Source organism: Lagenorhynchus albirostris, chromosome 11 (genome assembly GCF_949774975.1).
Source record: "Lagenorhynchus albirostris chromosome 11, mLagAlb1.1, whole genome shotgun sequence".
Classification (NCBI taxonomy): Eukaryota; Metazoa; Chordata; class Mammalia; order Artiodactyla; family Delphinidae; genus Lagenorhynchus; species Lagenorhynchus albirostris.
Window position 1 is genome coordinate 66994602 of NC_083105.1, and position 27613 is coordinate 67022214.

At 42.4% G+C, this 27613-nt stretch overlaps 1 protein-coding gene across 2 annotated transcripts in view; it reads right to left on the reverse strand.

Annotated features, from left to right (window-relative positions):
• The window catches only part of ANO6 (anoctamin 6), a 202520-nt gene extending 180123 nt beyond the window's left edge, over positions 1 to 22397 (reverse strand). For both annotated transcript variants that reach the window (XM_060166466.1, XM_060166465.1), the window contains exon 1: positions 22056 to 22397. In XM_060166466.1, the coding sequence (XP_060022449.1) occupies positions 22056 to 22128 (73 nt within the window). In that variant the 5' untranslated portion in view covers positions 22129 to 22397. The remainder of the gene's footprint in view (positions 1 to 22055) is intronic.
• Between the last annotated feature and the right edge of the window lie 5216 nt (positions 22398 to 27613).

A 27613-nucleotide genomic window follows, 5' to 3' on the forward strand; every position in this document is an offset into this window, starting at 1 on the left:
TACCAGCTGAGCACTACTCACTGAGCCCTGGCTGAATCTCTGTAAACTCACAAGATGTAGTAAACTGTTTGTTGCTCTAAGTCACTAAGCTTTAGGATAGTTTGTTATGTAGCAACTATGTAGAGCATCACAGAATTTGCAAGGGGCTTTGAAGATCTCCAGGCGAAACATTCTGTTGGCTTTTGAGGAAACAGATCCAGACTAGTTAAGTGTCCAAGGTCACTAGTTAGCAATCGGGTTAAAAATAGAAAGCAGGCCTTTGGGCTCCCAGGTCTGTCCTTTCAAAGGACCCACCTTGGTTTCATCACATCCCATCTCCACATTTTTATTCTGTTATTGTGGGAACTCAAAAACTAGTACTTGGGCATATTCTAAGAAGTTGTATCTTCTATTAAAAGTTAAGGACAATCTGACCTATTTTCTTTCTAACGCCTTTATCTTAAACATTCTCCTTGGGTGAAATTGGGAAGAATTACTACTTGGAGAGTATGGAATAAAACTTCTGACCAAAATTTGCTTCAGTAATATAGACAGTAGCATTAGCTTCAAAAAGTATGCCTAAGGTTTCACCTCTTCATTCCCGTTTCACATGAAATATCTTCAAGGTAAACCTTGGTGTTACTTTTGATAAAAGAAATTTTCACATACTGAGGTACAGGGAAGACATTCTGGCTTATTCATGAGTTAACTTGAATTTTATGCTAACTAGAACAGCCTGTTTGTGGCCTATCAAACACATTGTACATCTGCTCTAATTTTTTTTTTTTTTTGCGGTACGCGGGCCTCTCACTGTTGTGGCCTCTCCCGTTGCGGAGCACAGGCTCCGGACGCGCAGGCTCAGCGGCCATGGCTCACGGGCCCAGCCGCTCTGCGGCATGTGGGATCTTCCCAGACCGGGGCACGAACCCGTGTCCCCTGCATCAGCAGGCGGACTCTCAACCACTGCGCCAGCAGGGAAGCCCAACACAACCCTTTATTTAAATGCCTTTTGCCAGTGTCTTCCTCTATATTCCTTCAGGTCAATTGATTCCAAATTCTTTGGTTTGTTTTTTCTAAAAAGTTTACTTATCACAAAACACATTTTCTTTACTACCTCGCGTATATGCTCTATAAACACAAAAGAAAATGCAGCCATCCTATTTGGCAAAAGGTTTCTAAACTGAATAACAGAACAGTGTAGTGGCAAAAGTTCAGGGTGACATAGCAGGTCAGTTTCCTCATCTATAAAATGGATGTCCTGCCAACCCTACATGATTGTTGTAAGAATCAAGCGAGACTCAAGTGCTTTGTTAACTGTAAGTGCCACAGCTACACAAAATGAAGTTATTACCATTATATATGCTTGCCAGGAGGGGGAAGAAAAAGTAACTTTACAGCAGTATTTATCAAACTCTTTCCTTTATTAACTCTAAGGACTCACTCTCATATCCAGATCAGCCTTCACCTAGGGAGAACTTAGCAGGGTTTTCATGTAGATGAAACAAAATTAATGGCAATGAGATTCTTACGAAATAAGATCCATAATCCTGCAGTACATTAGCTCATCAAATATTTATACTGTTCTTATTTTATTTTGCATTCTTGTATCCATAACTAGACTGTCCAGGAATCGGTATAATGATTGAGCCTAAGTTCCAATCCTGCTTTTACTATTTACTTGCTGTGTGGCCTTAGTGAATTACTTGACTTTCCTGACCCTCAACTGTATCATCCATAAAAACGGTATTATAATAATAGCACCTACCTAATAGAGGAACCGAGCAGAACTCTGTGAGCTCCCCACCCCCAAGTACAAAGGCCCCTTCATGTCTCCTGCCTCGTTTGCAGAGAAGCTGAAGTCTCCCAGGCTTCCCTGAGTCACAAAGGAGCAGAGGCTCAAGCAGCTAATGATTAAGACAATAGAGTCACACATTCAGTGTCTAATGCACATTCCTGAGTTGTTTTACAAACACTGTAACTGTCACCAGAGGAAGAAGGCTGACTGCATGATGACCAGACTGCAGCCATGACAGAAGCTGCTCCACCTGGAGCAATATTGAGTCTATGACTAGCACAATTCCAAGAACTGGCCTTAAGAGAATGGGATTAACACTATTGCTCATAATAACCTATATCTTTGTGGGCATCAAAATCATTGTAGCTTGTTCTACCTGTATATTTATACGGGCAGGTACAACTGTCAGCAAAGAGATGCTACAGACCCATGTCGACATCTCCCACTCTAAGAATATGGCACCTACGTCAGCAGGAAGAAGTTACAGAAGACACACCTTCATCCATTATCCCACAGAAATGGAATGATGTTCTGACAAGTGGGGATCTGTAAGCAACTTCTGGCTGGAAAGAGCTCTTTGCAGGAAAGAGCTCTCTGCAGGAGGCCCCTCTGTCTTGTCACTAACCTTAAACCAGGCACCCCCATGCTCTATTCATCTCTGGCCCTAGCACACCTTTCAAATCTTTTGATAACACAATACTTTACCTAACTTGTTGGTTCTTTCCATAGATCAAAGAAGTAGAAATGAAGAATAAGTAATTAACAGACGACCAGATCTCTTCCCTAGCTTCCCCTTCAGCAATCTCGAGGACAAACTGTATGAACAAGGTAGCATCTAAAGAAAAATCACAAGGAGTCAGCAAATTTGCACACAAGCCTGCACACAGTGGGGAATGGCGATGACTCTGCCCCCCATCTCAATGATTAACTGAGATTCCTTCCCTTTTTCCCTTTAAAAGCTTTCATGGCCAAGCTTCAGAGGTAGTTTTGGGGTGACACTGAGTCCACTGTCTCCCTGGATTGCCAGCATTCTGATTAAAAGTGACTTTCCTTTCTACCAACATTTGTCTCTCTTTCTCTCTCTCTCATATTGATTTTCAAGCAGCGAGCAGCCGGACCCGAGTTGGTAACAATAGCATTATTATAACCATTAAATGTACTACATACAGAGTATTTACAATTATACACGGCACTTTGGACATGTATACACTACCAAACGTCAAATAGGTAGCTAGTGGGAAGCAGCCGCATAGCACAGGGAGATCAGCTCAGTGCTTTGTGACCACCTAGGGGGGTGGGATAGGGAGGGTGGGAGGGAGATACAAGAGGGATGAGATATGGGGATATATGTTTAGGTACAGCTGATTCACTTTATTATACAGCAGAAACTAACACACCACTGTAAAGCAATTATACTCCAATAAAGATGTTTAAAAAAAAAAAAGAAAGCACAATAAAAAACAAAACAAAAATTATACATGGCACTTAACATATGTTACTCTTTTTATGTACCTTCTTAGTTTTTAACACTGATAGGCATAGAGCAGACACTTAACAAATCTCGGGTTGATAGATTTCATTAGAAAATGGGATGGAACTAACCCATGTGAAGTCATCTGGTCTACCCTTATAGGCAGCAAGGCTGTATCAAAACAATCAGACCAGTCCCTCCTTTGTCTATTTTTAAACAGTCTTAGGGAAGAGTCTATATTTGGACCATGTAAATGTTTAACAACCTATACCATTAGGTTAATTACAAGAATGAATTCCCTAAATCTGCTAGGATTCCCTCTATATCCATTTCCACAGCTGGCCTCTCTACATTATTATAGGTTACTGGGCAGCTTCCTTTTTCAAAGCCCAACAACCTCAGCCCCATTACTCTTGCCTCAGGGTTAGCAATGTTTATTTTTATTTGAATTCCCAAGTGTAGAAATATTTCAGGCACTATACTGACCCAGGTTAAAAAAATCCTGAAGAACTCAAAGAGGATTACACTGGAAAGTGCAAGAAACCCAAAAGCCACAAAGTAAACGTTCAACAGGTTTCAGTCTTGTACTCATTGGCTGCAAAGAATGTCGCTGATTCAACAATTCTGACTGAAACTATTTATCATAGAAGGTAAATGAATATATTCATTTTTATTCATCCCTTTTATAATATTATGAAAAGTGAGCCCCAGCATAAACTGAATAAAGTCACCTGAGGAATAAAATCAATTATAGATGTACTGTGTACTTACACTCGGACAGACTTGGAAATTCAGTGCTTTAAGCTAATTTCCCTCCTGATATTTTCAGACCTAATTCAGTAACACAAATAATGCTTATTAGTAATATTAATGTACCATATGCTACCTCTGTCAACTTAATAATCTTCTTGGGTTTTTTTGACTAAAATGTCAATCTAACTTCTGGAATCCTACCCAAGAGAATCTATGCAAAATTACAATGAACATTTTATTTCTATAGACATACTAATTAGCCATGGGCCCATTCATGAATGCCTATAATTAAGTTCTTGTACACATTATCATAATTTTACTTGAAATCATGAGATTGGCATAATTTGACTAATATAAACAGCTACTAGTCCCAGGCACCGTACATAAACGCTACTAGTCCCAGGCACTATACAAAGTCCTTTCAGTACATTTTCTCATTTTATCTTTACAAAGAGAGAAAACGGCTCAGGGATTCAACAACTTACTTAAGTTTGCACAACCAGTATGTATTAGAGTAAAGATTTTAATTCAGTCAACCTAACATCAGAAAACCCTTCCCAACGAGCCTTTTCTACTGCTTTACACTGGAGAGATATTCGAAAAACATTTGTAGTAACACAGTGAAAAAGCAGATTAAGCCACGGAAATATCTTTTCAATAAAGAGCTGCTAACACCACCATCCCAAGGAGAGAGAGGAGGGGCTCTAATGAGGGCTCCCCCAAAAAAATCAATATTAATTTTTTGTTTTTAAGACAGAGCAATAGAAAATATGACTCCAATTTTTATATTAAGAAAAGCAGGAACTTCCCTGGTGGTGCAGTGGTTAAGAATCCGTCTGCCAATGCAGGGGACATGGGTTCGAGGCCTGGTCCAGGAAGATCCCACATGCCGTGGAGCAACTAAGCTGGTGCGCCATAACTACTGAGCCTGCGCCCTAGAGCCTGCGAGCCACACCTAGTGAGCCCGTGTGCCACAACTACTGAAGTCTGCATGCATAGAGCCTGGGCTCTACAACAAGAGAAGCTACCACACTGAGAAGCCTGCGCACCGCAATGAAGAGTAGCCCCCGCTCGCCGCAACTAGAGAAAGCCTGCGCGCAGCAACGAAGACCCGATGCAGCCAAAAATAAATAAATTTAAAAAGAAAAGCGAACATAAAACTATTAAAAATTACATTTCAGTATACTGAAACGACAGATTATTTCACCCCAGTTTTGGTTTTAGAAAGTAACAATACAAAAGTTCAAAAGAAATGTACATACTCCTCATTTGCATTTATGCGGCTTAAGTAACTCCACTCTCATCGAGGGCTCATCAACATACCCTGTAATTCACATCCACAATGGTGGTTACAGGGGTGGGCATACAATCCCATCAGCGCTATTTGCTGGGATTTCTAGGGAAGAGAAGTTACCTGAACTCTTCCTTTCTGTGGATGACATGGTGAAAGTAGGGTAGCAGGTGGGACACCATCGCTGCCCTCAGCTACAAGGAGAGAGCTGGCACTGCTGGGAGTCCCTTCCATGAGACCCGTGGGCAAGGCTACCTCCAGAAATGAAAACTACCCCTGAGCCTTTCACTTATTGCACTGATAAATTCTTTTGATTATTCAGGCCACTTGATTTGACTTTCTGTCCCCTGTGACCAAAGATTCCTAATTAAAACAGAAAGTCAAAAGTCAAGAAATATTAAAAAAATAAGAAGAAGAAGAACATTCTCTATTCCTTCTCTGGTCTTCCCCCAATACAGCCACGTAAGGGAAGCCATTGTCATGCACACATTTTAAGGCAGGTGGGCTTACGAATATCAGTGCAGGAGTGGATGATGACAGCACAGGGAAAGAGACTTCCAGTTTCAAAAGGCAGCAGTGCTAGCGATTTTACAGCTATGTGCAGTTGACAAACTTTAACTCATGAGTTTTGTATCATAATTGTCCCAGTCTCACTGAATGGGCAATTCAGTCCTTTTGGATCAAGAAGCCTTTTGGATCAAGAAGCATCAGATTCTTAAGAATCTGATGACAGTTATGGATTCCAGAGACCTGTAAATATGCAAATAAAACCTTTTCCCACACAGTTTAGGGGATCTAAGAAGTCTCCCACCTCCAAGCCCACCCATGGCGATCTACAGACCTAAGTTAAGAACCCAGGTGGTAGCTTGCAGTCCAGTGGTTAGGACTCTGTGCTTCCACTGCAGGGGACATGGTTCGATCCCTGGTGGGGGAACTAAGATCCTGCAAGCCGAGCCTCGTGGCCCAAAAAAATAAAAAAAAAAAAAAGGCCACCCTCCGTGCCTCAGACTCCCACAAGCCTCCTCAAAGATGCCTCACAGGGCTTCCCTGGTGGCGCAGTGGTTGAGAGTCCACCTGCCGATGCAGGGGACACGGGTTCGTGCCCCGGTGCGGGAGGATCCCACATGTTGCGGAGCTGCTAGGCCCGTGAGCCATGGCCGCTGAGCCTGCGCGTCCGGAGCCTGTGCTCCGCAACGGGAGAGGCCACAGCAGTGAGAGGCCCGCGTAGCGCAAAAAAAAAAAAAAGATGCCTCACAGATACTGCCCTTTAAAGCAGGGGTCCGCAATCCCTGGGCTGCTGACCGCTACCGGCCCGCAGCCTGTTAGGAACCAGCCCGCACCGCAGGAGGTGAGAGGCGGGCAAGGGAAGCTTCATCTGCTGCTCCGCGTCGCTCCCCATCGCTCTCATTACTGGCTGAACCATCGCCCCCACCGTCCGTGGAAAAACTGTCTTCCACGAAACCGGTCCCTGGTGCCAAAAAGGTTAGGGACCGCGGCTTCAAAGAGCCCTTTCGAAACCCACCCCTCCCACTTGCAAAGCCTTTCACTCACTCATCTTCTAACGGCTGCAATAAAAATACGGCAGGAATCATGAAGAACATGAACAGAAACTTTTACTATTCTGTCATCAAAAATCAAGTATGATTTTATCTGGTTACTGTATTTCCCTGTCCAATCAATTTTTAAGCTACAGGAAAAGCTTTATACAGCATTTATATTGGATTAAAGTATTTGTGATTATTTCTATAAAACACAGGACAAAAGACCCTTAGTCTAATCTTTTTTATATACCACTCCTACAAGAAAATGAGCTTTGAGTTATTTAAGTATTTCTCTATACTGCACATTTCCAGGAGATTAAATGAGAGACAATCTGTACTATGTCTGAATCTCTCCCATTTAATCTGCAGTAATGAATTACACTAAAATATGTATCTATAAACATCTCTAATAAGACCAAAAAGGAGGTAAATTCAATCACTGCTTTATATTTGAGGAGAGATACGTAGAAAAATAAAATGCTTTATTCCAGATGGTCACGACTGGGTTAATACTAAGAAAGTGGTGCTTTTAAAAGTTCAGAATGCATGGTCAAGGTGACTCTTATGTACAATAAATTCATTTAGACTTCAGAAAGCTACAAAGCAATGTGTCACCATAATTATTTTATTATCCAAATAATCTCTTACTACTTGTGGACAAATAAAGTAACAAATAAATCAATACGGTATACAGAAGCCACAGACGATGGATTTTCTACATATGTTTGCAAAATATTGATTAATATATACATTTCTATTCTAGCTGCAGATTAAAAGTCAGTAGTCACAATCAGCTTTTTCAAAGGTTTGTGAAATACTGTAACCTTATTGTATAAAATTTAAAATTCTGAAGGGAACCTTTCTCCATCTCCTTTCAACTTCACATGTGAAAACTCATAAAGCTTAATAAAACAAATGACAGGGACACACACTAGCTCTACTAGAAGTCTGACAATCAACCTTATGTAGTCGGCCTATTCACGGCATTTATCGCTTTTTTGAAATAATTAAAACGTGAACCTGATGTCTTCTAGGTTCTGTCACAGCTGGGTTAGGAGCGTCTTGCCTGTGCGTTCACCTTAGCTAATTTCCCTCTCCTAAGGCAGGTGAGACCCCTCTCCCCATCATATACAGTCTCTGCCATTTCCAAAGACAGTCAGCCTGACCCAGGGGAGATCCAGGATGAGGCTGCAGAGGCGGCCTGGGGGGAAGGAGGCCTGGAAGCAAATGCCTGGACTAAGCCCAGTGCAGGAACCAAGAGGCAGGTCACCTGCCAGAGGATGTGGTAACCAAGGCATATGTGGAAGCAGACCAGCATGCTCGTTCAGAAACGCCACTGGCATCAGGAAAGGAAGGAAAAAGCTCAGAGTGGTTCTCTACTATTTGGATTCTCAGCATATTTTCAAATACTGGAAATTTTGACCAGGGTACTTTTCTTAAAGCTGTACGTGCACAAAATTGGGAAAATATCTTTTTTCCATATTGAAGAACGGGGAAGGAAGGTCTCCAGGCCACAGCCATCAGCACTCACAGCTGAGTACCAGCTTGGGTCAGTTACCCCGATGCTCAACTAGGTCCCTTCCCAGCACTGGGGAACTGCTTTTGAATAAAACTGTTTACTGCCAGGCACATATTTCCTCCTTGCCCAGGAGGTGGTTTGCCCACATTCCAGTAAACACTTGATCTTTCTTAGGTGCCGGGCTGAAGTTAAGTCTCCTATCTCTTACTGCAGGAAACTGTATTCCACTCTTACTCAGGCCCACTTATAGCAGCCAGCACGGCATGACTAATGAAATGGACTGGAAAGAAATACAGCCTGATGGCAATTTAGGGTCCAAGATTTACGGTACCACTGGTAAGCACAGCTAAAGAAAGGAACAGAGGCACAGCTCACGTTATTAAATCTGGGGACACGGGCAGGCCATGATTACGGTCTGCTCCTGGCGAGGGACAGGGGGCACCACATAGGGGGAGGAAGGACTTCACTTCCCAGGCATGAGAGCTATCAGGAGACACTGATGGGACTAAGACAGGACCTGAAGAACTAGGGATACTGACGTTCTAGGCATGTTTCTGAGAAAGGAGTTTAGGCAACTGGGGAAAAAAAGGACAAGCCAACTTACCTGAACTGAACCACAAACACAAGGTTGATGCTGCACTGATACTAAAGGCTGAATTATAAAATCCTGCTTGCCTGGAGTCAGAATTGGTTCCAGAGACTGCTGAGTGGCTGAGCCAGGAGGTGGGAATCAAGGGGGTGGGGGCCAGGTGGGGGGGACTGTGAAGGCTGGAATCCAGGCAGAGTCTAACAGCCTGCTTTAACCCAAGCAGTGGGGATGACTAATAGTGGAAACCAGGCTCAAGAAATCATGAGTCACTCTTAAAGGAAACCAACGTCAGTGTCAATAAGTTCTCTGGGAGCTTGCAACACATGTGCTAGAACAAATATTTTGGAATCGAGTATCTTGCACCGACACTGACTCGCTCCTTCATTTTGGATAGGTCACCGTTACTGTTTTTGTTCTCAGAGCTCTTCAATTACCAAATGAGGCTAATAATATCTGTTTAGAATATTTTTACCAGTTAAAAAAAAAATCAGTAAGAACTGACCTTTTGGAAAAATGAATTATTATCACACTTGAACTCCTTACACTGGAGGAAAGAGCCCACAAATGGTCCACTCTGGACGAGTACACTCATCAGTAAAATCATCAGCAGACCAGTGCCCAGAATGAATGTGCTGTTTGGTTTCACACCGCAGCAGGGCAGTTAAAATCTGAATTTCTATAAAGTGAGATACGAGTTAATTTTCCTCATACATTCCCTTCCAACTTAAAGGGAACATCTGCCAACTTCCTATTACAGGCAAGGCATTGTATGAGCTTCTAAAAAGATTACAAAGCACGAAAATAACTAAGACCAAAAAGTACTTGACTTTAGAGTAAAAATAGAATTAAAAGGTTAAGTATTGTTAGTTTGCTCCTTATCCGAGATGTAATGTGTTAAGACGTAATTCAAAATATTTTTCCAGATATTCTTATAGTTAAAAATATACTAGACTGCTATTGATACCCACAACATGGATGAATCTCCGAAAATATTATGCCAAGTGAAAGAAGCCAGCTACACAAGACTATATTCTCTATGATTCCATTTGTATGAAGTTTAAGAACAGGTGAAACCAATTTATGGTAGTAGCTGTCATTAAGTGTTTGCCTGGATTGGGGGGTGGTGACAGCCTGAAATGAAAGGACTATGAAAATGTCCTCTGTCTTATTTTGGGTGGGTGGTTACAGAATTGTCAAAATTTACTAAACTGAACACTGAACTGTGCATTTTATAGTATAAAATATGCCTTTTACATGTTAAAAAATAACACTGGACTAAATAAACATTACTAGAATGGAGGGTTCAGATAAAAGCATGGCAAAGGGTTAATGATAGCATCTCTTATACTTGATCTCAATGGCATTTATAAGGAAAACAGGCTCCATCTGAAAGGAATTAGTTGTAATGGATATAACAATAAGTTGAACAACACAGTCATATTGCCTGCTAGATTTCAGTCATGTATGAAAAGATCCTAACACAGAAAAATAACAGGATTTTTTAAGAGTAAATGGAGACAATTTGCATCTGCTTCTTCCTGTCCTATCAACTGAAAACAAAAGAAGTTTTAACTTGCATCTTCCATATTACTCTAATACCAGGGTACTGGCTACTCACAGTGAAGGAATTCTGGAGAGTGTTTCTCTATTTTTTTAATTTTCTTTTCAATATTTTTTTATTGAAGTATAGTTGATTTACCCTGTTGTATTCATTTCTGCTGTACAGCAAAGTGATTCAGTTACACATATATATACAGTCTTTTTTTATGTTCCTTTCCACGGTTTATCACAGGATATTGAATACAGTTCTCTGTGCTATACAGTAGGACCTTATTGTTTAGAGAGTGTTTCTCTAGTATTAGGATTTCTCAAGGGGAGAAATTCTTGAGGGAGCACCTCAGGGTCTCTGTAGGGCTTTTCCACCATCACACAAATTCTGATTCATGCTTCAGGGGCTTGGTTATGACTCTCAGCCAAAGTCGGTCACTTCCAAACAGGAATGAGTCACACCCCACAGCGACCTGTGCAGGAAGACCAGAGAAGCAGCTCCCGGCTGAGAATCTAGAAAAGGCATTCTTGTTAGCTCCCCGCCCCGTTCAAGTCAGGAGAGGAAAGGATGGAGCACAGGAACAAGAGGTACCTACCCCATCTACCCATCCTCCTCTGACAGCTCAGGGAAAACGCACAGAATTGCTTGCACCCAACCTCACCTTCTCCTTCAACTTCAGTTAGAAGATTATGCTACACTGAGCTACAAAGACAGACAGAAAGGAACTGGGAGTGACCCACGAGGTTTTGCTGCTTTCCAATGCAGTGCTGACATTTTAGCCCATCTACCAAGGAAAGGAGAGGCACAGAACCGAAAGTACAGCAGTAATGCTACTTGCTCACCTTCGCAAGGTGCGTTAACAGCTACTGAAATCAATACAAAGAAAGTTCCTGCGTGGAGGATTCCCCCAGTACAGCTGAAGTTGTGAGCCTGAAAACACGTGCGGCGTTTTACAGGTTAATCTAATGTACATCTTGAGCCTTCTTGTAGACCTGCTTTTTAAAGATTATAGTCTAAGGCCATGCTATTTTTAGAATTATGAGAAAAACAGCTGTACTTGTCAGCCATCCCCCAGGGAGGGCCCAGCCCCCTGAACCGGCTTTGGATACACCCCACTTCTGTCCTCGGCTGTGTTATCCTGGTTCTGTCTCTTTTTTCACAATCTTTACATATAATTTGCTGGTGATCGGTGGGCATGTTTGTCTTCCCTGCCAGCATGGCTACTCGTCGAGGGCAGAGGCCGTTTCTTCTGTCTTGTGTATTAAATTCCTAGTGCCCAGCACAATGCCTGGCACAGAGAAGGTGCTAAACTGACATTAGGTAAATGAATGGATTTCCACATGCATTTTTGGGTTTTATTTGATCACTTATTAGAATATAAGCTCCACCGATAGATGCGATCTTCTCTCCCTGGTTCTATCCTCAGACCTTGAATAGCACATGACCTATAGGAAGTCTTCAGAAAATATTTACTCAATTAATAAAGATTGTGAGATAAGATCAAGCCAGTGCTCTGAGCTAAATGAAATCTCTATGTACATGACTTTTCAAAAAAGCAATAGACCTGATTTAGGAAGGCCACTGCTAGCAATTCCATGATCAGCTTGCAAAAGGATTTCTGTGTGTGTGCCAAAGTCAGTCAGTATGGTGACTGAACTCTTCAAAGTAAGTATTTTGGAGTAGAAAACAAGCCACTAGCCACAGTTTAGGCAACTGTAACCCTCAGGAAAACCATGATTACCCCATTGCTCAAAAGCCATTTGCTGTGTTGCTCACCCTTAGAGTGGAGGGCAAAGCCTGTTAGAAATGTTCACGTCTCCTCTGTGATTTGTAAGCTGCAATATGCCTGTTATAGAAGCATGTACCCAGTGAGTACTAAATACTACCTAAATTTAAATGGAGGCAGGAAATATGAGACAATCTGGCATCTTGTGGATGGAGGATAGGCTGAAACCCAGGGGACAACAGGAACTGCAGTTCTAAGTGCAGTTAACTGAAGGATGTAACTCTGGCTTTTACTGAAAAGTCACTTCTAGGAAAGCCTTACTTATAAAGCAAATAACCTTAAACTCTACTGTATTTGGGGATTAAAAAGAGCCTTCTTCCTTTGCTTTTGCTCTCACCTACCCAAATGGAATGGAATGTCTAACTTTTCTTAGGTCTGATGCTGCTAGAGGGGGCCTGGCAGTGTTTAATTTCTAACAAACTGATGTAGGCTGAATCATTCCCAAACTTCAAGCTTACAAAATGAGAAACATTATTTCATATACCTATTTTGCAAATTAGGTATGGATTATTTTTTTATATCACTAAATTCAAAACAATTCAAACCATAAGGGTAGCAATTTCTCTGTGTGTTCATGTCTTCTGTTCTATCATTTTGATCCATATCACATCCGTCTCTTTTAACAGGTTTCACTTCAAACTTTTCAATAAAACTCAATGAACAGACATTTTAGTCTTGTAGGCAAATTAAACATTTTAGAATTTTCCCATTTAAAAGAACTGACCATTCACATAAGCAAAATTACATATTTATTTAAAACTACATATTTTATTAAGTTTATTTCATTGAAAGTTCACATGATCAATATCAACTTTACCCTTTAGACTTTGATAAAAGATACTTTCAAAATCTTAAATTTGCTAGATTAAGAAATGCTCCTATTTCTCACACATTTTCTTTAGTGTAAAGGCTATCAAAGTATCATTTAAATTTCATTATATCTTTATCCTATATTCTCTTACCTTTCTTACTAAAATTATATATATTCAAAGGGATGATACAATTCTATTGTGAAATCCATCTACTGGAAAATCCAACTTAGGTTACGCCAGTCACTTACATTTCTCCATTTTTAGTTGCTTTATCAGGACTGTCACTATTATTTATTGGCCTATTATGTGCCTGGAACTGTTCCTCATCCTTTTATATGTTAACTTTAAACTTTATAACAATTCCGTAAAGCATCATTACCCTTTCTGTATTATTATCTCTACTACACTTTTCTAATATGGAAACCAAGGCTCCAAAGTTTTATGAACCTGTCCAAGGGTTGATCTGTATCCAAAGGCCTACCTTTCCAATCATAGCACAGAGCTCTTCAATAGTCAATATCTTTCATTCATCTACTCATTCATTCAACAAAATTGTATTGATCGCCTATGCTGTGCCAGGCATTAAGCTGCTCACTGAGATGATAGCCTCAAGATGCTCACAGTTCAATGAAAACGACAAAAAATGACAGCTATATAAGTGGAAGAATGGTAAAACTGCTAATAAAAAGCAAAAGAGATACGTCTGAGTTAAAATATAGGTAAAAGCAGCTATCTATAATACTAACGTTAGCTCATAATTATGGAGGGCTTTTAGTGTATCAGGCACCACAATCCTGCAAAGTAAGCTTTTTAAAATCGTCATTTTTAACACAATCACCTTTGAAGTAGGTTCTAATATTAGCTCCATTTTACAGAGGAGGAGAAAGTTATGTTAATCACTCAAGGTCACACCATTAGTGAATGTCTGGACTAGAATTTGAACTTATACCTGTCTAAAACGTAAGTTTAAGTAGTGGTGCCCTCCACCTCTGCAGACCCAGGCTAAGTGTCTGACAAAAGTACTGAGACAGAGGCAAGATAACAGACTCAACTGGGGAGAAGGAGCTGACGTGGATAAATAAAAAGGACCACAGGCCAGCAGAGTGGCCCCTTTCTCCCTCACCACAGATATTCGTAGTCCAACAGGACGCAGGTCCACATCCTTGGCCAAGGTGAGGCTGTCTGTAACAGACGGTGGAAATGATCTTCCAACCCAGGGAAGAGTCATCCTTCTCTTTTGCCTCCAGTATAAGTACCTCTAATGAAATTCAGGTTTTCATCTGCAAATCCAAACCTCAAGAAAAGATCATTTTCACCTGATCCCTAATACCTACACTTATCCAGGGCTTTGTTGGGGTGGGGGGGAATCCCTGGGGCCTCGCCTCTCCTTCTTCCCTCCAGATCCAAGCGGATGTCGATTCCCAAGGCATCCATCCCCCAGCCCTCTGAGAGCGGGGTTTGAGTATGCCGAGGCAACAAGGGGCTGAGAAGGTCCCCTCTGAGAAAGGCAGGATAATCTCCAATTCTAGAAAACATTAAGAGGACGAGCGGCCAAGACTGACAGTGCCTGCATATGTACAATGATCAGAAATTGGGAAAGGGGTGGTGGGAAGGATGTCAAAGTCAAGTCAAAGGTTTTTAACACCAGGTCAACAATCTCCCTTCACTGCCTTGTGACTTCCCTCTCTCCACGGAATGGGGAACACTATGAAAGATCCTCCATGTTTCCACAATTCAGTAGTGACAATGGAGAATCTCATCATCAATCGTTCTCTCCTCAGTTCTCCTGTGATATTCTAAAGGCTCAATTTGTAATAAAAGCTATTCACTTCTTACTTAAAAAAAGTCTTCTTCCTCACTTCTTATGCATTCAGTTACATGGTGACACATGGGGGCATACATACTTGGTAAGAACTGCCTGACAGCAATTGGGAGGATAGGATAAGCCACATGTGCTACCAATGGAAATACAATCCCTACATTTATGAGCCATTTATTGGGAGCCAAGTGTCAGTTGTTGGAACCTTTTGCTAAGATTCCCTGAAAGAGATTCCCCCTGAAATAGGTTTCGCGGAATCTGAATAACACTGTCATTCTGTCAGAAGATCAGTAAGAGTATAGGAAAGCACACTCAGTGATTATCTCTTTGCAGAAACCACATGCTATTCTTCAACTCTTTTATCTTTAAGTACATGTGTCTGCAGCACAGCCACGGTCATAATCACCCTTAACCTGACACTTAGTGGACAGTTCCTGCATGCATAATATGACACAGAACAACACAAAACCAGGCAAGGACTTAGAGCTCTCCAAGGTTAAGAGTAACAGTTCCATATGTATAGCTGATTCACTTTGTTATACAGCAGAAGCTAACACACTATTGTAAAGCAATTATACTCCAATAAAGATGTTTAAAAATAAAAGAGTAGCAGTTCCCATGACTGCTTTTAAATAAAAAAATTCATTATGATGGTGATATTGTAACTGCCACTCAGGTAGTGTGAGTGAAAAGGCCCCACACCCCCCATTGTACATGCCTTCTTGCATCCTCCTAGCAACCCCACATGGCTGAAAAGACAGGCTGAGAAGCCAAGAAACTTGCCCCAGGTGATAGATTCTAGGTGCCAAAGCCAACCGCTAATTGAGGTCTTCTGACTGCAGGCCTGTCTCCTTCCCTCCTCACAGTTCTCCATCAGCACAGCCTTCACAGGCTCTTTCTTCCTTTTTGTTTTTCAAATGTCCTCTTTAGGGATTAACTTTCCCCAAAGAAACCAAGAAACTCAGTCTTTAAAATCTACTTTCCCTAAGTAGCATCTAAGATCAGTGAGCTTACACTGTTTCTTCACTATTTGTATTACTTAGAAACAAAGGTGGGTTTTATTTGTTGGTTTTTCTTTTGTCTCTTTAGAAAAAAGTATCTTATGTTTTACACAGATTGAGCATTCAGGAATTGTTTAATAAGTAACAGTAGAAGGAAATAAAATGATACAACAAATGAATGCAATTGTTTAAAATCATAATATAAATTATAATAAAACACTGAAAATAATGTTAAGGGTCTGAGTTTTATACGTGGGGAGAGTGTATTTTTTTTTTAATTTAGTGGGGAATAATTTTTCTTAAAAACGTTGCAGAAATCAGAAAAAAAATTTTTTTAATGCTGAAGTCTGTGTCTATGGGATGCCACAAGAAAAATCTAACCATCACCCTGTCTGTGCAAAGCCAAAGACTATTTTTCAAACATCTAGATAGAATGTCTGAAGAATCATAAAAAAATCAATTATGTAAACACTATCTTAGTTTATATAAAACAAGCTTTATAAACAAGCCTGTAATTTGCATAATTGTACTTTGTGAAAGAACATCTATTTACATGACTTTGACCTTTGGCTAAAGTTCTGCCAAAGTTAAAATAAAAATTATAGAAAAGAGAATTTTAATGACTAATATCCTTTCTTCCCCCAATTTCAAGTATTTGTATTTTTAAATAATGTAGGAAATAGTAGAGTTTCAATGTCTCAGATTGAAAGCATTAAATATAAAAGCAACATCTGGACTTCACAAAAGAATATATTTTCTTTCATTTGTATTTTTGGCTGCTGAATAACTTACTGCAGCAAGTTCTTTCAATTAGTATTCAGACATGTAGCCAGGGCAGTAATAAGACCACGGCAGAGAAAGTTGCCTATTAACCCTTCAACTTGTCTTCTGTGCAAACGTTCTATCTGATTTGGGGCTGAATAGTATTTGGATTGCTCTTTGGTACATGTCCAAAATATTCTATTGTTGACATTTTCACCTAGTATTTAAACTGGCTGCTCCTTGGGATGGCTGCTAAATAATTTTAGTTGCCTTTAAAAAAGCAAGACAAAACTAAAAGAAAAGCAATAATGGCATAAGACAATCACTTGACTGTATTAAATTCTCACAACCTCTACATTTACATATGAGTTACCAATCAGTCAAGAAGTACGTTTCCTTGGTTGAAGGTGATTGGAAATGATGTTTTTCTGTTCTAAAAATCGTGATTTTTGCACAGACCCAGCCCTGAATGATTTGTATCAAAAGCAGATCAAGCAGCTTAAATCTTATAGCAAACAAAGCTTCCTGTTACAATCTAAAAAACAATCCCTTAACAAATGTTTGGGACTATGTGAAAAGCATTACTATACGTAGGCTGTAGCATACAAAGGGAAATAAGATAGCACTTCTCCCCCTAAGACTATACGTTTTAAGATTTACTGAATTGACTGGAATACAAAACACAAACTGATATGTATGATAACATAAGAAAACCTTAAGTATTAGCTAGAGTGGAAACTTCTATAAAATACAATGATTTTAATCTAACTTGCTACAAATAACGCTTTGAGAGTTCAAGACCATCCTTTAACTTAAAGCCTGACTGTGGAATTCTTAACAGTATAGTATAATCTTCCCCCAAGAATGTCAGAATTTAAATAGTATCTCTGAGGGAAATCTTCACAGGAGCTTTTAGTCTAAATTTCTTGGTTTCTAAGAGGAAAAAACACAAATATACAGCAATCAACATACGTGACTGTTACAACCCCTTGAGAAAAAAAAAGGGGTGGGGGGCATGTGTATAGAACTCTTTTCCTCTTTTAGAGCTCTGTTTGTGTCAGATCCAAAGAATAATGAGACTTGTAAGACGAGACTGGGGAACCTTTTGGAAAGCAATTATTTGACTTGAGAGTCAGAACATGGAAGATAAATTGTGACTGTGGATTTGAAACTGAAAATAATAAAAGGCTTATGCAACAGGGTAAGACTGACTGTGTTCAAAGAGAATGACTTTAAGAATAGTTTGCTTTGTTTTTAGCTGTCATACCCTGGTAAAGAATACATACACACACACACACACACACACACACACACACACACACACACACACACACACACACACACACACACACCCCATTTACACTTGTCATAGCAAATAAGGCAAGGGCAGCATCAAGGGTGATTTGTTGAGAAATCAGGGAACATTTAGGAATGCTCAGGACACTCTACTGTTCTAGCTCCTTCCCTCACCTATCTGGTTATTCGTCCAGGGCTGGCATAGGCACTGCCTCTGTAGAGCCATCCTGGATTCCCCTAAGCAAGGTTACATGTTTTATCCTTGGTACCACCACTGACCCTGGTACACATCTTGATTACAGTACAGCATTACTCACAGATGACTGCAATTATCTATTCATATATCTGCTTCCTTCCTAGATAGTGAGGTTCCAGAGGTCAGGGACCACAGAACCTAGAAGAGTTCCTGGAAGAGTATGTACAATCAACGTTTTTATAGCAGATGACTGTGGGCATCTCCAGGTGCCAAAGAAGAGAACTCCATGAGGGCCATAAAAACCACTAAGCATTATGTTTATTATTCATTTATTTATTTAATTAAATAAATTTACTTAATTAAATAATTTAATTTATTTAATTATTCAAAGTAATTCATTTATTCTTTCTTTCAACAATGATTTGCTTGGCTTCCACTGAATATCAAGCACCATTCCAAGCACTAGGGACATAACTTAGAACAGAAAGTACACAAAACAGCTGCCTTTGAGAAGCTTTCACTTTAGAGGGTGAGGAAGTGAGAATTTTCTTAAATTATAGTAATGGAATGTCTACAACATTTGGGACATTTTGCATGACCTAGTCTCAGTCCCCAAGAAATTTACATTCTAGTTGGGAGGATTAATTAATGCAAAGATAATGAATAGCAAAAATACAAGGTGAATGCTAATTGCATGGAACAGAAAAATAAGGGGTGTGAGCATTCATCGGTGGGTGCTTTGGGCTAGAGGGAACAATAGCTTCCTGGGATTGTGACAGGTTTAGAAGGAGAGAGAGCTGCTGAGAAAGAGGAGAGTCCAGTATTACTGGGAAGGGGAATGGTCTGAGCTAAAGCAGAGAAGAATGTAAGGCTTGTTGGAACAATACAAAATTCTCCCCTCCTGCACATCTGTTCTCCTCCACCTGCCACTGCCCTCAAGTCCAAGAGTCATCCCAGGCTCCTCTCTGCTTGCTGGACACATTCGATCTCCAAGACCTTGGAGATGCTGCCTCTTTCATGAGCTCTCAGACCCACTCCTCTCTATTCTCATGGCCACTGCAGGCCATTTCTGAACCTGACTACCAGAAAGGCTTACCTCAAGCATCTCCCCTCTCCAACCCATTTCCCAATGCACTGCCAGGGAGATCTTTCCAAAAGCAAATTTGATTCTATCACTCCTTTCCGTATAACCTTTCTGGAGCTCCAAATCACCTACAGGGTAAAATCCAAAACCCTTAAAACGTTTGGAGGATTCTTCATGGTGCCACACCCCCCTGCCTTCCCAGCCTCGTGACTGCTCCCTTCCACCATAGGCAGTACTTGAAACTCCAGACTCTCCTCCTGCCCTTTATGCCTGCCTGCTTCTTCAGCACCTGGCCCAACAATCTCTTCTTTGCAGCGGTCTCCCATCCTCCTCCACAGCTGTGTATGTACCTCAATAACAGCACTTACTGCAATGGTTGGTTCCATGGGACCCACCTCTCCACAGCCAAAGCATGCATCTTACTCATTTTTTGCCTCCCAACACCTAATCCTACAACTACAAAAGTATTAATTTCAGTAGACTATGGAGGGTGGGATGCAAGAAGAGTAGAGATATTTAACTTTTTCTTAAATATATCTATACTGTTTGACTTGATACAATTATCAGGTTAATACAAACTAGCCCAAGTTAGTTTTCTTTCTAAATTGAGATCTACTGATGGCAGGTTGGAACAAAGCTCAAAGTCTCTTGCTTACTTCAATTTCCATTTGGGTTTTTACCCTTATTTATTTACAACTGTCAGTGTAAACAGTGACACCTCACCATAACAGATGAGTGTTTTCCTATGAAACAGACTGTGCTAATTTTATTGTAACTTTTTAAAGTTTGTTCCTATGATTTATATTGTATGCAATCATGATTTACTACCGCAGCCTGCTAAATAGTAGCATTATATATTATCTGACAGCTGGAGTGACCCGCTGAAAAGGGCATCAGTATGCACAGGTCTTGCAAGTCAGAAAACCTGGGTTTGAATCTTAATAAGCTGTGTGAGAAGCTAGGCAGATGAACCTGTGAGCGTCAGTTTTCTCTCCTATAAAAAAGAATACTACTATTTGCTCCCTCCATAAGAATGGACACCTAATAAACTGTTCTCAAGTGAATGAAAGGTAATGCTAAACCATGGAGTATAATCCCTTCTATTAAATTTGTTTTTGGATTTAAATGAGCAGTGCCTACAATAGCCAAGATATGGAAAGACGTTAATTGTCTGTCTACAGATGAATGGACAGAGATGATGTGTCATATATATATATGTAATGGAATATTATTCAGCCATGAGAAAGAAGGAAATCCTGTCATTTGCAACAACAAGCAAATGGAACTTGAGGGCATTATGTTAAGTGAAATAAGGCAGAGAAAGACAAATACTGTATGATATCACTTATATGTGAAATATAAAAAAGGTGAACTCACAGAAACAGTAGAATGTGGGGGGGGGGGGGCGGGGGAGGTGAGGAGATACTGGTCAAAGGGTACACTTCCAGTTAGAAGATGAATAAGTTCCAGGGATCTATTTACAGCAGAGTGATTAGAGTTCATAATACTGTATCTTATACTTTGAGAGAAGATCTTAAATGTTCTCGCCACAAAAAATTAAGTGACACAATTAAGTGACGTTGCAGAGGTGTTGGCTAACTATGGTGGTAATCATTTTGCAACTTATAAATGTGTCAAATCAAGACGTTGTACACCTTAAACTTACACATTGTTATATGTCAATTATATCTCAATAGAGCTGGAAAAACCAGAAAAATAAATAAATGAGCAGAACCTAAAACGTGAACGAAAAACCACATCTATCTCCTAAAATGACTTCTGAAGTTATTAGAGAAGAAGGTATTAGAGAAGCATATATTAGAGAAAAGTATTAGCACATGAGCAGGAACTGTTACGTTTTTAAAACTGATTTGGCGTCCAGGAAACTGAGTCGGAGTCTGCCTAGTAATTTAACTGCTCGTCTTCCGGACGGACCCAATATGCCATCATTCCCTGGCAGTGTTCTCTTTAGGGACCAGATTTTCTCCCCACTGCTCCAATTGCTTTCGCCTTCCTCACCTCCTCCCACTCCGTTTGTTTGTTTAACTCTTAAACAGCTCTCCCTCCGTTCTGTCCACTCTTTCTAAGCACTTTTAACCAGAAATGGGGCACCGGGGCCCTCTGGACGGGTAGGAAATGCCTTGCGGTCCACCCAGACTAAGGGCTTCCTCCTCCCATCCGTTCCCCCGCGGGCGCTGCTGATGGAAAAAGGATCCCGGCCCGCGCCCAGCGGCCACAAATTAGTTCCCGGACCGCCCCACCCAGGCCCAACCCTCCGTCCCAGAGCCACGCCGTTTGCTTTCACCTTAAGGAGGATTCAGGCGGGTCACACCCCTGCTCTCCCAACCCGGGCGCGCTCCCCGAACCCCGCCCACGGGCTCGCCGCCCACGCCTGTTCGAGCCGGAGAAAATGACCCAAAAGTTGTTTTTCTGAGTCAAAACTTCCGCGCTCGGGGGCGCCCCCGTATCTACCGTGACTACTCAGGGGCCGCGTCCCTCGCCCATCCGGAAACTGACCTAGGGACCGATGCGTACCCCGCGCCTCCCCGGCTTTCCCGTGGGCCGCCCGCTCGCCCGGCGGTCAGCGGCGCGAGGCAGCCGCACTGCGGCCCGGGGCGTGCGGCGCGGGCTTCCCCCCACCCCCACGGCCCCCCGCACCCGAGCTCCTCTGAGCGGCCGAGGGTCCCCGCCAACTTCCATTCCCGAGGGCGCGGCGCCCACGCGCAGTACCCGACTTCTCCCGCTTTGGCTCGGGCTTTCGGGAGCGGACGCGGGGCCCGGCGTCAGCTCACCCCCGGAACCCGCGGCTCACCGATATCCCCATCGTCGTCGTCGTCCTCCTCCAGCTCCATTTCTAGCAGACCGTCCCTGGTCATCATTTGCATGGCTCCCCCCGGAGGCGGCTCGGAACTTGGCGCGAAGTTGGGGGCTTTCGGGGTCCGGAACGACGGCGCTCGGGCGAGGCCGGCGCCCGGGCGGGGACGGCGGGGCGCGTCTCGCTCCCGGCTCAGGGGCCGCTGTACTCAGTCCGCGCTCGGGGAAGCCGAGCCCAAGCGGCCGCCGACCCGAGCCCTAGAGCCCAAGGCAGCCTCTGGCCACCGGAGCCGGGCCCGGCCACTGAGCATGCCCAGTGAGCGCCGAGGCTCGCTGAGGAATGATTGAACTTCCCCCGGTTTATAGGCTCTCAGAAGGAAGTCGGGAGAAGAGAGGGAGTAGCCGGCGCCCGCGTTGTGCACGCGACTGAACTCGCCGAAGGGGGAGGCGAGAGCACGCGAGGGTGGGAGTGGGCAGGGTTCCCCCGAACGTTGCCTCCAAACGAGGCAGCTTTCTGTTCCAAGGTCATATATGGGCACGTCCGGAGCCTCGCTCTCTTTGACATATGTTACGAGAGAGGGGGGAAACGCTGCTGGAGCTCCCAGGCAGGACCCTGAAGGAGAGCGCGTTTGCATGGTGTTTAAAGACGAAGTGGGGGCCAATGGAGGATGTTGTTAAAGTATCAATTACTCTGACTCCAAGTGGGGGAACGTGTATTCTGTAGGGGAATGGGGAGGGGGCAATTACAGAGGAGGTCAAACTCGTAGATGAGAAACAACTTAAAAAAGACCAAGAGAGCGAGACCTAAAGAAACACGTTCACAAAAGGCAGGAGGATTTCCGCCCCAAGTGAGGTTAGGAGGCTGGAGAAGCGCCACCTACCCCCGCCCGCAGGAGCGCGCATAGGGAGTGGTCGGAAGATGATCACTGAGCGTGCAGCGTATGGGGACCTTGAAAACTTCATCCTCGGTATCACAAAGGCAAAAGAAGTGAAGACCTCCACTATGGGTTAGGTATAAATTATTATAAAGCACTGTGAAAAAACGTCAGAACCAGAGGAAACAAAGTACTGAAATAAAGTTGAGGCAGAGAGTATAAGAACACAATGCTGGAGGCCAGAGGGAACAGTAAGACAAATACAAAGGGATTTCTGCTTTTAAGATACATGGGGTAGTTTGAACTGCGGCTTCCTGGGATTGTGCATCCGCAGAACTTTTTTCAAAGAAGCTGGTGAAATCAGATGGGTCCATTTTGACTTCTCAAACGGGCTAGAAGGTGTATTTGTAATCCTTGTTATATTCATTGTTCCCCTAACACTTATTGAAACTTTTTATATTTTTCCACTTAATTCAGAATTGTTATGATAATTAGAATAAATATTCAGATAACACTAAATCTACTGTGCATTTTATTCTATATACTTCTGATGTTTTCATATGAAAGAAATAAAACATTGAGATCAACTGTAAGTGGGAGTGGGAAAACAGCTATGAATATGCATGATAAGACATGAGGAAATTACTTTTAAGAAAATATCCAGGAAACATTATACTTACTTCTTAAGGAAACTTTTGGGAAAAAATTATTTCTAATATAAAGAGAAACCAATACAGTACTCTGAAGATAAGAGGGTGGGAAAAAAGCATGGGAGGATGAAGAAGAAAAAAAATGAGAAGGAGAAAAGATTGTTTTCTTTTAGTGAACTCTTTCGCCAATTCTTATGGGACCTACTAAAATAGAAATTCCAGAGGTATTTTGGTTACATGATTGATGTTCACAATTTTCATTTAACAAATGCATATGGTACTTTTTATGTGCTAGGCACAGTTCTAAATGTTTTACATTCAGTCATTTAATCCTCATAATGGCCCTATGAGTTGTTACCAGTCTTTCAGGTGCAGAGCAATTGAATAACTTGTCCAAAATCACACAGGCAGTAAGTGACTGAGCTGGGATTCAAACCCAAGCAGCTTATTCCAGAATTTGTGTTCTTAGCCACTTTATAAACCACTTCCAGAGATATTTCTAAATCCATTTTTAAAAATCACTTTTTTTCTCCCCACCAATTCTAAGCTCTAAAATTCTTACCAACTCCCTGCCACAGTTCTTTCATCAAATAGTACGGTTCTTAGGGCCTAAGGCTTTGCTCAAGGTTAATTAGTTAGAAAACACTTGTGATTGATTTTGCAACAGGTTTCAATGCTCATTTGAAATTCTTCACAGATTTTTGAGTTTACATTTTTCTTGCTGGATAAATGTTGCAGAGAAACATTGCTGGCCTTATATGTAAAGTGACTGTTGCTAGAAGGGAAATGAATTATTTACTTTGGTTAGCTGTAAGTCTATTATTAGTAAATTCCATTCTTTCACTTAATCTATTTTATTTCCTGCAGCTTCTTTCATGCATTATTTTTTTTTCAACTGAGTAACATGCTTCAGAAATAATCGAGGTAATAGGCCTAGGTAAGAACCACACTCTTGACTCTGAAAAATTATCAACTATATCATGAATAGTTTATGAAACAAAATGTGCCTAACAATCTGTGGCCAGGTGATAGCTTGCAAAGCTTTACCAAGTCAGGGGTCAGAGACAAAGTATCTTCTCCTTCATTGGTCTTCTGATTAATTGCAACCCTTGTCTGGCCACAGGATGGCCCATCTTTATCTGCCCATCTCTTAAATGTTGGTGCTTCTCTGGCTTCCGTCCTCAGGCCTCTTTCCTTTTTTTTTTTTAAATTTATTTTTGGCTGTGTTGGGTCTTCGTTGCTGCGCGCAGGTGTTCACTAGTTGCGGCGAGCGGGGTCTACTGTGCGTTGTGGTGCGCAGGTTTCTCCTTGCAGTGGCTCTCTTGTTGCAGAGCACAGGCTCTAGGTGCCCGGGCTTCAGTAGTTGCAGCATGCCGTCTCAGTAGTTGTGGCTCACAGGCTCTAGGGCGCGCGGGCTTCAGTAGTTGTGGTGTGCGGGCTCTAGAGCACAGGCTCAGTAGTTGTGGTACACGGGCTTAGTTGCTCTGCAGCATGTGGGATCTTCCCAGCCCAGGGATCGAACCCATGTCCCCTGCATTGGCAGGCGGATTCTTAATGACTGCGCCAACAGGGAAGTCCCCTTAGGCCTCTTTTCTTCTCATTTTTCCCTACTTAACTCATTCATTCTTATAACTTTATTATCTTTTCCAAGCAGGGCTAGTTTCATGGGCATACTAACAGTTCATTCACACAGGGCCCTGCACTCAGAAGGGCTTAATGTTTGAGGTCTCAATGCTCTGTGGTTGCCTGATTGAAATTCTTAATAACATTACCTTCGGGTTTTTGTTTTGTAAGTGAAGTCTAATGGGAGAGTGGAGCATGTCTCCCACCACCTCTCTGCCTCCCTGGGATAAGTTCAGCTGCCAGCTCCGCCCATTTTCTGGCATCTCAGCCCCACCCACTCTCCTCCTCACCCCACCCAGCTCCAGGACCACAGGACCAGGAAGGCCTGGGCACAGGCACCGGGAAAGTCAGGGTCATGTGTGTGCACCCACGGTGTCTTAGGGCAGGGCATGGCGGCAGCTGTCCTGGACTGTCAGTGCCACAGTCCATCTAGTGGGCGACTTGGTAGGGATGAGCCTCTTACCCATTCCCTGTGCAAGTGCATCCTAGCATGGAAATTGCAATCCCTTTTTTTTTTTTTTTTTGTGGTACTAGGGCCTCTCACTGCTGTGGCCTCTCCCGTTGTGGAGCACAGGCTCCGGACGCACAGGCTCAGCGGCCATGGCTCATGGGCCCAGTCGCTCCGAGGCATGTAGGATCCTCCCGGACTGGGGCTGGGGCATGAACCCGTGTCCCCTGCATCGGCAGGCGGACTCTCAACCACTGTGCCACCAGGGAAGCCCAGAAATTGCAATCTCTTGGAGGTGTCCCTCGATGTGGTTTGGAGAATACGGGCTGTGGGAAGGGGAGATACCTGGCTCAACTTCCCCACCCTCATCCAGAGCATTTAGTCCTCCAAATTGTTGGGAGGAGGACAAAGCAGTTGATGGACCTCAGAGGCTATTTGAAGAAGGGACCCTGCATTGCATTTTACACTGGGCCCTGCAAATTGTAGAGTTGGCCCTGATTCCAAGGTCTTTATTTGCAGCCCAAATTTCTCTTCAGTGTTGCGAATGGTATATCTGCCTGCATGCTTGAACATCTTCACTTGGATATTTAAGGCATTTCAGATTCAGCAGGTTTAAAATTAAATTTATAATCTCTGCCCCAGACCAGTTTCTCTAAACCAGGAATGACACCACTAATCACACAGGCCAATAATTTGAGCATCATTTTGACTCCTTCCTCTCTCTCTTTTCCCTCCTACCCAGTCAATTGCTAAATCCTGTGGCATCCACCTTCTGGATATCTCAAACACAACCTGTGTCTGTTACCCATTGTTACATTGTTGCATAACTGCATAGCATGATGTTTTAGCACAGACTTGAAGGAAGTAAGAGATTAAGACATGAAATTATCTGAGGGAATGGAGTTTTAGGCGGAAGGAAAAGCAAGTGTAAAAGTTCCAAGGAGAACCAGCAAAGAGGTCATGGCAACAGTGGCATAAAAGATTAACCCTCCCCCCACAAAAAGAAAGATTAACCCCAAATGTAGTGGCTTAGAGCAACAATAAACATATTATCTCACTCAGTTCTATGAGTCAGGAAGTTGGAGCAACAGAGTCAAGGGATTCTGGGCTGCATTCTCTCAAAGTTCTAGGCAAGATGCTGGCCAGCGCTGCACCTAAAAGCTTGACTAGATCTTCTCCTAAGATAGCTCCACTCAAGACAGTTCACTCTCAAGTGGTGCTGCTTGTTAGCAGACCCCTTGGTTCCTTCCTATGCAGGCCTGTCTGGAGGCTTCTCGAGCATCCTCATGACACGACATTTGTCTTCCCGCAGATGAGCAATTCAAGAGAGTGGGCAAGGTGGAAGCTACAACATCTTTTATGACCTAACCTTGGAAATCACACAGTTTCAATTGTCAATCACACGATCGTCAATTCTGCCATTGGTTACCCAGGTCAGTCAGCTCTACTCACTGAGGGAGGGGCTTATACAGAGCATGAAGACCATAGGCAGGGATCTTGGGGAGCCATCTTGGAGGCTGGCTGCCACCCATCTCACCGTCACTGTTCTGATACATATACCACCATCATTCTTCATTCTTAGTTCCTGAGAACTACCTATATGCTGGCCACTTTCCTGGGTGTTGTGGGTTTAATAGTAAAAACAAAGACAGACAACATCCCTGCCCTTATGACCTTCCATTCCAGTGGATAAAGACAAGTAAGACAAATGTTCTTATTTATTTGTGAATTCCACTGGATAGAGACAAACAAACAAGTACACTTGTCTTATTTGTCTTGGCAAGAGCAATAGAGAATGATGCGGATTTACACGGAGTGGTTAGGGAAAGCCTCTGATAAAGTGACATTTTAGCAGAGATTTGAAGAAAGTGAGGGAACAGACATGTAAGTACCTGAGAGAACAGAGTTTTAAGGAGAGTTAAGTTTCAGGTGCAAAAGCCTTGAGGACAAGCATGCTTAG